The following is a 12,533-nucleotide window of genomic DNA, read 5'->3' on the forward strand; positions in this document are numbered from 1 at the left end:
TACAAATGTAAACCAGCACAACAATGACAATTACCAGGCAACAAAACACTACATTCTAAGCACACGTTTAATGAACGGAATTCATAGTTACATAGCACAAACTGCAAACTTTTCAGCAAATTTTAACACAACTCTATTTACCGCCTTGCATCATGGGAATTGACCAACCAATGAACCAATTGCACCTGACTGCAGTACGTAGATTGATAAATGTGGGTGGAGCTAAACGTTTGACTTTTGAAAAGTACTTTTCAAGTACATTTCAATTTGAGAAGAGTGAAATGCCAAATTCACAATTCACAAGCCTTTGACAGGTACTCCCTCCTCCCACTAGTGCTTTCTTGTTTGCCACAACACGTGTTATATTTTAGTAGAAATTTGCATAGGCTACATCACCTATCTGCGGTGTATAATTAATTTATTGTGTCCATGCTTTAACTATGCCATGAAAACAGGTTATTTTAAACTCAAAAGGCAACTCTTTTTTGTTGCAACACACAAACTTTTTTTTCAACTGATAATTTACATACCCAAGTTCAATCAACATAAAAAATTTAAATAGTCGACCCAATGAATACATGCAAGTTTAACCTTCAAAAACTCATAAAGTTGAGTTCAAAATCCAAAACTTGTATAAGCTTGTTCAGTTAAAAATAAGAAATATGTGGACATAACTAAATGGGTCTGTACTTTTTTACAGTGTAACCTTAAACGGTCAGTTCACCCAAATCCCCAAAACAAACACATTTTCGTAGTGGTACTGAGCCATTCAGTTGGTTTCTTTTTTTATTTGCAAGGGGTTGGAGTTATCCACCGCTGAGACTTCTGCTGCCACCCCAATACAATAGAGGTCAAGAATATTTTAGTTCATGGAAATCTGGGACATTGTTTCTTTTCAGAGTTAACAACCCACACCAACTATTGTTGCCTTCTTGAAGAGAAGCTGGATTCCTCCCTGCATGTCAAGTTAAAGAAAATATTCAATGTTAAATAATCTTGATTGCAGATGGAGAGGGAGTCCTTTTTGTTGAATGGAGAAGCTGTCCCTCTAAATCCCTGCACAACCTTGTTATCAATCCATTGTTAGTTGAAAAAAGCTGTAATGAACTGCAAGTAAAACGACGGCCAATAGGCTACTAAAGGCATGAATCTACCAAGGGGGTAAGCGAGCCTCCGCAAAGGGTACCTCCTATGGTGCCATTTTGATGCTAACAAACCATCATCTCCCGTTAGCATTCCATTGACTGCCATTCATTTTGGCGCCACTTTGACAGCAAATAACTTTACATCTGAAGCGTTTAAAGACTATTTGTCCATTGTTTATTTCTAAAGAAACATGACAATTTATAAAAGGCTCCATTACCTTGAACCTCACATTATGGCTCCGTAGCAGACGTTTTTGTAAAAATAGGCTAACGATTGTGTCATAACCACGCGACTTACTGTCGCACAGTAGAGGAATTACCGTATAGTACAGGAGAAGCTTGCAGACAGTTTCGACTCACATTAGCTGTTTAAGTTTAATTACTAATGTTAACTAGCATTTTAGTTAGCAATAATTAGCCTGTGCCTATGCTATCTCCTTACATATACGCTCTCAGTCTGCAAGATTGGGAATGATTGAGATTTCTCTTGGCACAGCTACCAGAAGACTTACACCTTTCAGACAGGTTGCTCACATAACATCTACGTCTTTGAGCTCAGTTGGAGGCTGCGCAGTAACGCTCAGTGCTTACCGGAAAAGTGCTTCTAATAGGCCTATCCTTCACTGGTCTCCGTCCAGAGCAACGGGATCTGTTGGTCCATTTTATATATGGCAATGGAATCTACCAGACTCAGTCCAATGGATACAGCTCCTGGGACAGAGTCAAAATAAATACAGCTAGTATTGAGTTTAAGCCACAGTGGAAGCATTTCAGCTGAAAAGACAGCCGAAAAATTAATGTTCATAATATTTAAATTAAAAAACTCCCACCACCACCACCACTTTCATGCAATAAAATGATTCCAGTAAACCAAAAATCCAGAAAAGATAGCTCTTTTCCTGATTTAACTCTGAGACAGATAGCCATAAATAAGCTGCTGACGATTCAATAGGACCTAGTTAAGTCCTCACTCAGAACTCACAAAGTCCAAAAAATAGTTCAATCCTTATCTTTGTATAAAGTTCAACAAAGACATATAGCCATCTGCTTTATTGTAATCTTCAGTTGTTTTTTGAACCATTTTCTCTTCGTTTCGTTAGGGTCTGTCTACTCTGTGTGTGTGTTCCCCTGTGGTGAAGGGGAGGGTGCATTGAATTCAACTGTCTAAACAGTTCTGTGTGTGGAGCATGAGCACCTGTTTCTGTGGACCGGGTGTCTTGAACTGTTGGTGTGATGTTTCAACAGAAACCTCAGACAAAGTAGCTGTGCTTTAACCTTCATTTAGTTAAAAAAAACAGTAATAAATATATGGATGTGACACATATGCATTTTCAACATGAGCAGACCCTCAGTGTGTTGTGGCTAATGGAGGAACTAATAGATACTACACCGATAAGACGAGATGTTAGATAGATCTCTATGTTAGAGATGTTAAACCATGCATGTGAAAGTTTAGTGGGTGTTAAATTTGTTGCCTGTACAGAGCTGTGTAGTAGGCTATTGCGACATGGCTCTTCTGACTAAAATAGTATGTGCATGGAGAATGTTGCTGTAAATGCATGCCTTTACAGCTGAGAGCTGTCACTTTATTATTTCGGATCATCTGCTGTGGGGTATTATGTGATGCGGGTTAGATTTTTTTTTATATCAAGATGAATTATGTGTTAAGGGTTATTAAGGGGTATTATTCCGATAGGCCTGTTTTCTTTTAGGCTTGATTTACTGCTAATAACACACAAAGACAACTTAAAAGCTAAGCAAATCCATATGAATAAGGCCTTTTATTCAGAAATTGTGATAAAATGACAATACATCAAACGGTGTTTAATTCCCGCACCTGGCTGAGTTAAAGAAGAGTTTGTTTAAACCCCCGCAGGGCAGTTATTCCCACTAATATGAAAGCTTTCAGTGTGTGTTCATCGTGTTTGCTGAAGTCTCTGTCGGTGCATTTCAGTAATAATGACAGAGTGGGAGGGCTACTTGGTGCAACTAATAAGGACCGCGATCTAGCAGGCGATCCCACTGTGACTTTTATTTCCAAGTCCTGGAATCCGGAATCAGACTGATCGTAATCACACATGGATTATACTCTTTTCGCAGCTTTTTATTTGTTTCTGCCTTAGAGGAAACTTTCTCACAAACTGTAAGTACTTATATAGACCGAAAATAATTCCATAAAAATCGTCTTGATGTAAATATCTGCGTGTTTACCTATTGAAAACCCCTTTATAACGGACTCCTTTTGCCTCTTTTGTCGCTCGTTATTAAAGTGTTTTATTTTTCCCGCATGGTTTGATCTTTCTAACTTGCGTGTTAACCGGGAACCATTCCTTATATGAACAGATTATTTCTGATTAATGAACGCTCTGCAGCACTACCGTATTGCATAACTTGTTAACAGCAAAGTGTGAAATGTGGCGCACAGTTAAAGAATATCAACCCCTTCATATCGTGTTAAAAAATTAATAAAAACACTATGCAGCCAATCAGCGGTTGCGCAGAGAAACACGCTTCTTTGAATATTGCAAAGTGTTACAGTGAAGTTATTGCCATTGACCGAAAGTGGCTCAATGAATGATGGACAGACAGGATAGGGTAACTTCGCTGTTGAAGGTTTAGCATTCTGCACCCTCTCTCAAACTGTGAGATGTGTGGGAAAATAGCCTACACAAATAAATACACTGTCAATTTAGGATTGAAATCCAAGCAGATGGTGCAGCAGCGTTGCTGTACACTAAACTACATGAGGCAAAAAAACATGTTGGCTTAAAGTACCAATTTACCTCCTACAGAATCCTTAATATGAAAATGTACCTAATGATGTCGAGTAACTGTGACTCCAGGCGTTGCTTGTATTGCATGCATTTTCAGAAATGACGGAATAACATTACGCCTTAACACAGACAAGGAATGTGACACCTCTGTAGTGCTGCTTGTCTCTGGCCCATGCATGGTTGTAGTTGTAAGTGGCACGGTCACTTCATCTCCAAGCGCCATGATACTGTAGGCCTGCATGCAAAACTTTATGATCCAGTGGAAGAAGGTGTGCAAGTGCTTGCAGCATGTATGGGAATTAATCATCGGGGCAAGATTAATTTGGATAAGACAGCAGCAGTTAAAGAAGGAGAGTGTCATAAAAAAAAAAAAAACGTTGGTCACTTTGTGTGACTTTGTGCATATAAATGAACTAAATGTGAATACATTGTGGTCTGTCCAGGTCAAGTTCAGTACTCAGCTCTGTCTTCTGTCGTTTCTTCCCAGTGGGAATAGATACATGTGCACCAGAAAGGAGGGATTATAGTCTTTATAACGGGATTAAAGCTGTGGTGTCACAAAACTACATGACATACTGAAAAAAAGCACCTTATTCATTAGGTGTTATGATTTGCTACTTTATGTTATGTGGGATTGATGAACAGATGTGACCCATTCTGTTGTTCATAAGAGAATAATCACAAAACCAAATAGATTTTAGATGTATTTATTCTGTGTCATGCCTAGATAATATGCGAACCATGTTTGTGTTCGTCTGTTGAGTTTCTTCTTTCATTTTGAAGTCCTTAAAAGTTCTTAAAAAAAAAAATGCCTGAAATGATTTTCTTTCTTTTTGTGTTCAATCATCATCGCTATTCTGGCAGTGCACCAATTTTTGCAGGCGAAGCAATCCAGAAGTTTCTGAAAGTGTTTGCTAAAATTGATTGACTTCACTTACTATCGAGGATCAGTCTGCCCTAAAACAATTCTTGCCTTCTTTGCAATGGCATGAGAGAAATGGAGAAGATTTGATTTGGCACCATAGTCAAATAGCTAAAGAGACTTACTTGTAACTGGAGGTTTCCAGGTTTGATCCTTGCATGTGACATCCTTGAACAAAACACTGCTGACAGCTTACAGAGCAAAACACAACAACAGACTGTTAGAGTACAACAGAAACAAAGATTAAGGGTTTGGCATTAAGACTAAAACACAAAAGATACACGAGGAGCCAATTTGAGGAGCCATATTGTAAATGTATTGAACGTCTTATTTGGAATATAGATACATTTAGAGAAAGTAAAATAATGATAAAAGCGTGCCTACTTTTACTCTTTTTAACATGCAACATACTGCATTTAGATCAACATCGAGTAGTAATATCTCCCCATTGTGTTGTCTTTATCTTGTTGTTGTGGTTGTTGAGTTAAGCACAGTTCCACAGCTAATTTGTGATGATGATGACATACTGAGCTAATGAATTACAAACTGTCTATAGAGAACAAGAGGCAGCTTGGCTCGCCAGTTAACAAACCGAAACCTTAACATAAACGTTGCTTAGTGTGTAATGATTTAACTGCAGTATAGACATCTCCATTCATCACTGTATGGCAGGTGTTCATGAAAACTAATGAATGAAGGACTCAGAAGTGCATTCTCCAGATTGAGTAGCTTTCCATAAACACACAGAGAGGCTTTAGGGACATACAAGTGGTCATTAGAGTGGGGGTTTAAAATAGGAAAATTAATATGATTTACAGTCCACAGTAATAAAATAAGTTGCCCATAATCTTAAGTAGTGGATTTAAAATGAAAATAAATGCCCTGATTTGAGGACAATTATTAGAACATTGTGAAATATGATTGCAGCTAGATATAAAGGAGTGCAATCTGAAGTTGTATCCATTTAGTCTGCAGACACCATCCTGCTGTACTGTTCCCCCTGTTTCTACAACATGCTCACAATTTGTAACAAAAACAGACTCACCAACATCACACATGTCGCCTCCAAAATGATCAGCTCCCCTACACCCAACATCTCAGACCTGAACGAAGGAGCCATCACACGCCTTGCCCTCACCATTGTCAATGACACTAATCACTGTTAGAATAATTTATATTATCAAAAGATATACAGATCCACTGAAGTTATATCAACTTGTTGTTTACTTGCAAGTAGGGTCAGTTTACAGTGCAGAAAGTGACTAACGTAAGCCTCAAACAGTAGTTTATTTATGTGTGAAATACAATCATAACAGGATTTGATATCGTCAGTTGTCTATTTTGTCAGTTTAGATGTCCTTTCCTCTATCTGGTCAGACACTATGGCGTCCTCTTTATCTGGTTAGAGAGATGCACGTTCTGTCCTCGGGCCCCAGTCAAGATAGCCAATGACTACATGTTATCTTGTGGGGGCAAGTAGTGTTATGGTTTCTTACTATGCAAATAGTTTAATTTAACAGAGAGAGAAGAATAGTAATCGCTATAATATTATTCTATGCAAACAGTTTAATAAATAACAAGAGAGAAAGTATGTATCATCATTTCCCTAACAATCACCCTCTATATACACACTTTACACTGCTGCAGATACATCTGGATACAGGACTCTGAGATGTAGAAGGACTCGCTTTGGCAGAAGTTTTGTTACTTCTGCCATAGCACTGCTGACCAAACCATCCCACTGACCTTGTATAGATCCGGTGTCGTTGTTGTAAATATGCTTGTTTCTATGTGTCTGTCTACCTGTCTTTATGTTATCTGTTGATGTATGTGTCCGTGTATATTGCCATGTGCATGAAACAGACTGTGAAAACAAATTTACCCCATGGGACAATAAGTATCTATCTAAATCTATCTAAACTAGCTGAATGAATCCAAGTCAAAGATTCTATTGCACCCATCAGCATTTTAGTTTATAATAAAGATCAGTGAAGCCACATTGTTTGACTGTGTCTCTGTCTGTTAGTTCTACCTTTGTTGTCACTTACGTGTGGACAAATATTTAAATAAGATTAGCAAGGCACGTGTTTCATTCTTTTATCTTTTTCTTTTTTTTTTAACCAAGTATTAAAATTGAGTTGAACAGGATTGTAAATTAAAAACTGTTCTGTTTGCATGCAGGTTTTCAAGTGGGACTGCTTCCTGGTGTCAGAGCCATGATTTGCTTGTTAAGATGGACTGCTTTCCTTTGGACTGTAAATTTCATTCCTTGCACATTTGGAATGTCAGTGAATGAACGACCAGGTATTTGTGTTTGTTGTCCTCCACCTTTTGTCCAGCAACCTCTGTCTTTCAACTGTGTAGTGTCATTTTTAAAAACATATAAATAGTTAAGCATAAAAGTATCAGTTGTAGTCTTTCTCTTAAATGTTCTGGTATCAACATAAAGCAGACATTTGTTATCTATAAAATAAATTGTCTCTCAATAATGTTGAGGTAAAGAGTAGATAGATAGTTACACAAATGGCAGCTAGATAGATAGTTCAATATGTTATTATTTAAAGGTGCTTGTTCTTTGTATAATCATGTATTAAAACTTTGAATTACATCCCAAGTCTATTTGTACAAGATATCATATCTATACTTTTGTTAAGCTAAGCATAATGTTTCAAAATCTCTCTATATTTATGTTTTACAAAACATTTATGGTTTACAATGGCAACCCACCCTTTGTAATGCTAATATTTGGGGAATGCACTTTGTTTGTTTGGAAAAGACTGAGAGTGTAACAGCTTGAACCAAAATTTTAGACTTGTTATGGGTCTATCAGTAGTCATAAAGTTTCCATTTTATTTTCAGTAAAGCAGATCTAGGCTTGCCTCTAAATTACGTCTCAGTCTTGTCACTGTTGGTTATAATTATATAATATTTTTAAGTTTAAACTAAAGTTTTGAAGATTAATGAAAACTTTCTCATGAAGACGTTTTGTTTTTCAAATTAAAGGAAATGCACTGTGGAAATGAATTCATGATTCAATATATCGTCTCCTTTTTCTATAACACTTCAAAACCGGTTCAAAATATAAATGAACATCTGTACCCTGGCACAACCAACTTCTTGGTGGCTTTCCTCCAGATGGCTCATGTCCCCCTCTGAGTGTAGAGGAGCACAGGTTTTCTGATATCTTAGATCGTCCCCTGGAAATCAACGGTATGTTCTGAATCAACACAATTGCTTTGTGAATAAGTCGTTGACTTATTAACGTTGTTGGCTTCTTTAAATCTAGTGACATGTTGTAAACCTGTTTCACAGGATTTGATCTCACTGAAAAGTTTCTTCTCCGAAAGGGGACAATCACAGAGGACCTGTCGTCATTTCGTTTAGGAAGCAGTCCACTCATTAAGCCGACAAAGTGAGTAGCATCCTTGTGTGTATTTGCATGTCTGTGTGATTATTTTCTGCATCATTTGGGTTTACATGTTGTACTCTGGTTCCTTATAACATTTAAGGATAACTCAGACAGACAGCCTGCATGTCAGTCAGACCCAGTAAATAATCTCCTTATATGCTGCTTCATTTCTACCACTCTCATGCTCTTGCTTTAAACAGTAGCACAATGCAAGCATGCTATAAGAGGCAGCCACTGATGTGTGGCAGAGACACACAGAGGCGCAGTATTAAACTACAATATTCATTTGAATTACTACCTTGGCTATTGCTATTTTCCACCCTCATGTACAGGTTTGGAATATGGAGGTTATGTATTACAACTCAAATATTGCAAGACCTCATAATAATGTAAAAAGAAAAAAAGCTAAAATATTGCTGCTATCATAGATCTCTGCTGTGCAGACCATGATGAGGGTTTAAGCTTGCTTCCCATCAGATCTGGTGCGATTCTAAGAAAAAAACAATGTAGCCATTACTGGATTTCATGAAAGGGCTGACTTGAGGCAACCCAGATATACCCTGCTCAAAGCAATAGTTCCATTTGCCTTGGATAATAAGGGCAAGCTGTGAGAGGAGCTGATAGACAGGGAATAATTTCAACAGAATTAATATATATTGCGTTTATTCTAGAAATCTCCTAAGGGCAAAAAGTGGGACATGAAGGAATAGAAAAAATGTTGGAGCATGTATAATAAGACAGGAATATTAAAATAACTACATAAATGACACACTAAGGTGCCATTTACTGAAGACCTTTATTCCTCCGGTCAACTGGTGGGGCCGCTCTGTGACTTTACCTTGATGCTAATATGATGATATATTGGGAATTTGAATTTGATATAATATTTATGAAGGCCTGTTACACTTTTTATTATTCAGTTGTATCAAGAAAGACCAGTGGCTCATATGAACCTGTAGGGGTTTCCAAACTTGGCTTTACAGTGATGTTTTGCATTTACATTTTTTTTTATTTTGAGATGTTCATTGTTATATGACCTTAGGTTGTAACGGGGAAAGAGAACACTGTGTCGTTATTCCGGGAGGGGAGGATATTTTTAGCATTTTTACATGACATGCAACTGTAAACATTTACTGCCACTCTCTTTCTGGCTAGGTGAAAGAATCTTAGAGCCAGGTGATTTGTGATCTGATTCTCTGTTCAGTCAGTCAGCCAAAAATACATTTACTTCAGCCCTTCCCTCAGTCTGGGCCCATAGTGCGAGAAGATGCTGGTTCTCAATGACACTGCTGACAGTGTCATTGGTTATAGTGGCCAGAATGCGTTCCCTCTCATATCCAATTATCTAAGTACTTTGACAGGTGATACTGCATGTCAGCTGAGGAAGGAAAGCAAGGGCAATTGCACGAAGCATGAGGCCCCTCTGCCCCCGCCACAACCACTAAAACATTGCTCACTTTACTCGCAGGATATGCAGCAATAGATGCTCGACTCTCTAGATCTGGCTAATGTTCTGCCAGCTTTTTGGCACAGTACACATTATGGTGCATAGATCAGAGCTGACACACTCAAGGAACATTTGTGTGACAAATTGCCCTACAAAATGCAACATGTATTCAAAATATGCTCACACAGTATTAAAGCACAGTGCTGCAGTTGCTGTCTGTGCTTTCCTTTTTCTTCTTTTTTTTTTTAACTGTTCAGCAAAAGATCAATAACTGGTTTTCTTTTCTTTACTTGGTATTTGCAATAATGTAGCAAGCAGCCTCATTGGACTACAGTTTTTTATAATCCTTGATTTGCAAAACAAAACATAGCCAAATAGAAAAAGGTAGAAGCCACACTCGTCTGTATACATATTTAGACTTATTTGTGCTTTTTGTTAGATGCACTTTCAACATTCTCAGGCCTGTTTGTTCTTTTCCAGTCTTAAAGATTGAGACAAATTAAATTGTCAGTATTCAAGCTCACCACAAAACGACATAATCCATTTCCCTAATAATTTCTCCTCAACATAATAACCATTGTTCATTTTGAAATGGGACTGAAATTAACACTTCCTTTGAATGTGATCACAGGGTCTCATAATGTGTTTTGTGTGACTGGGATACTATATCTTCAAAGAAATTCGTAATAAGTAAAATGTTCAATAGGAAACAGTAAGCTTTTTTCATATTATATATATAGATGCTAAAGATACTGTAAAATGTAGCGTGAAATGTAGATACAAAGGAGCCACTGAGGCTGAGATACAGTGTATCAAATCACCAGGGTTTGTTTATCAATCTTTGGCTTCGGTGGTTTGTCACTGTCGTGTTATCTAGTTAATCATACGGGTTTACTGCAATCAATGCTGTATAGCTGACTCACTCGTTTTTTAAAGTCATAAACATCTAAATTATTATAAACAGTGCTTGACAGTATTTTTTGATTTTGTATTAAGAAATACTGCATATTTTGTAATTATATACTTTGACGTCAATGGCCGCCTATGGTCTAATGTGCAAGCAGCTTGAAGCGCTTTAAAAATACGTAACAGACATCCAGGCAGACAGGAACAGTTGAGTGATTTTAATGGTAAAATGATGATTCAAAGGCTTGCAGGCAAAGGCAGCAAATCCAAACAAAAGTAGCAGAGAATCCACAGGTGAAAGGTACAGAGTCAGTTTCAGGTAGAAGAGGCTGGAAAGCAAAGTCATGAAGCAGGAGCTTCTGGCCAGGAGCAGGTGGAAATGTGCTGGTATAAATACTGTGTGGTGAGTAGGATGTACAGTAAGAGTGAGGGGACTTGGACTTGTGGAAAAGTCTGAGGGAATCTGATGGGTGGATGGAGAATGCCAGGCTTTGAAAGTAATGCATGGGCCTGTGGGAAGTATGAAGTGGCTGGAGACAACTGAGACAGCTGCTTTGACAACTTGTTTGATAGTCATAGCAGCGGTTTTGTTGTGACAGGGATTTTCTACCAATTTACAATTCCACATTCCATGTTGATTGGAGGTAACAAGTGACTTTGAATTTATTTTACAGGTTGTAGTCATGGTTGCAGATCACACATTTTTGAAATTGTCTTTTATCGGTGGCTTGTTGCAATCAGTGTTATTTCTCCATTATGTACATGTGCAGAGGAACACTTATTTACACTGGAATGACGATAACATAGCAGTCTCACACATCTCAGCTACACACATGCACACTCAGTTGTATAACAACTTCACTGGTAAGATATCCTTCTTCCAGATCACAGGCATGCATTCAATTTGGCTTGATCAGTGGCAGTCTTCTATCATGCTGGCAAGTATTGCACTTCCACATTTCAACAGGAAAGGGGAGTCATGCTGTGAGGAAGTTAGAGTCCTTGCCTGCTTGGATGATGCATTTGGTGTATAAACTGACATGGTTGAGCCCACTTTGATCTGTTGAAGGATTGAGTGTCAGCGATAGGGATGTGAGCCAACTAGGCTAACATTTGAGGTTTGATTGTTTCAGCTACAGCAATCTGATTCCTCCGACTCATTTAAAGAATCCTCCTGGATAGAATTTCTCACAAGCAAGGACACTAAAAGCGGCTTCCGGGAGATTTTGTACCGCGCCGGTAGTGTTGGTGTGACATTCTGTCAAACTATTGTCCCTATTTATACAAGGACTAGTGTCAGCCAAGCAATATGCATGGTCTAAGACATTTTTCTAGAGTGGTGATAGTTTCCAGAAAGCACAAGGAACACCTCCTTATAAAAATCGAATTCATTCTGATTATAACTCTTGTTGAAGTTCTGTTATCTTTTGTGCTTCTCCTGATTATTGCTATGGATGTTCACTATTTTACAATATACATTACGTATGCACAAGTAACTCTTGCCTTAAATACACGTCACTCATCCTTTCTTTTTTTGTTGCTGTTCCTTTCTGCTGTGGCTGTTTGAGTAATTTGGCCTGGAACCAGGCCCAGCTACTTCACATTGTAGAATCCAACCCTGTAGTATACAAATGGCACATGACTTAGATTGAATACATGTTCTCCAAAATCTGACAATGTAAATTAGTTATATATAAATGGAACTTTTAAGAGACAGGATTGGCAAAATCACATACAGTACAGTAAATTGTAAAAGTTGTTTTAGCACTGTAGCATGAGAGCAGAAGATGAATGAAGTTCCTTTTGGTTCACTCATTATCACTTACCTAAACATGCAGACTAGCGTTTTTCAAAAGACTCGGAATAACTAACCTACACGAGCTCCGGGTTTAGCCATTTAGCCACAGATGGTAGTCAACATGAGGTCAAG

The 12,533-nt window shown here is 38.0% G+C and overlaps 1 protein-coding gene across 4 annotated transcripts in view; it reads left to right on the top strand.

Annotated features, from left to right (window-relative positions):
* Window positions 1-3,163: 3,163 nt before the first annotated feature.
* The window catches only part of LOC120548537 (collagen alpha-1(XIX) chain-like), a 95,684-nt gene continuing 86,314 nt past the window's right edge, over window positions 3,164-12,533 (top strand). For all 4 annotated transcript variants that reach the window (XM_039784841.1, XM_039784842.1, XM_039784843.1 and 1 more), the window contains exons 1-4: window positions 3,164-3,288; window positions 7,023-7,145; window positions 7,977-8,051; window positions 8,154-8,253. In XM_039784841.1, the coding sequence (XP_039640775.1) occupies window positions 7,058-7,145; window positions 7,977-8,051; window positions 8,154-8,253 (263 nt within the window). In that variant the 5' untranslated portion in view covers window positions 3,164-3,288; window positions 7,023-7,057. The remainder of the gene's footprint in view (window positions 3,289-7,022; window positions 7,146-7,976; window positions 8,052-8,153; window positions 8,254-12,533) is intronic.

Source organism: Perca fluviatilis, chromosome 19 (genome assembly GCF_010015445.1).
Source record: "Perca fluviatilis chromosome 19, GENO_Pfluv_1.0, whole genome shotgun sequence".
NCBI classification, from domain to species: domain Eukaryota; kingdom Metazoa; phylum Chordata; class Actinopteri; order Perciformes; family Percidae; genus Perca; species Perca fluviatilis.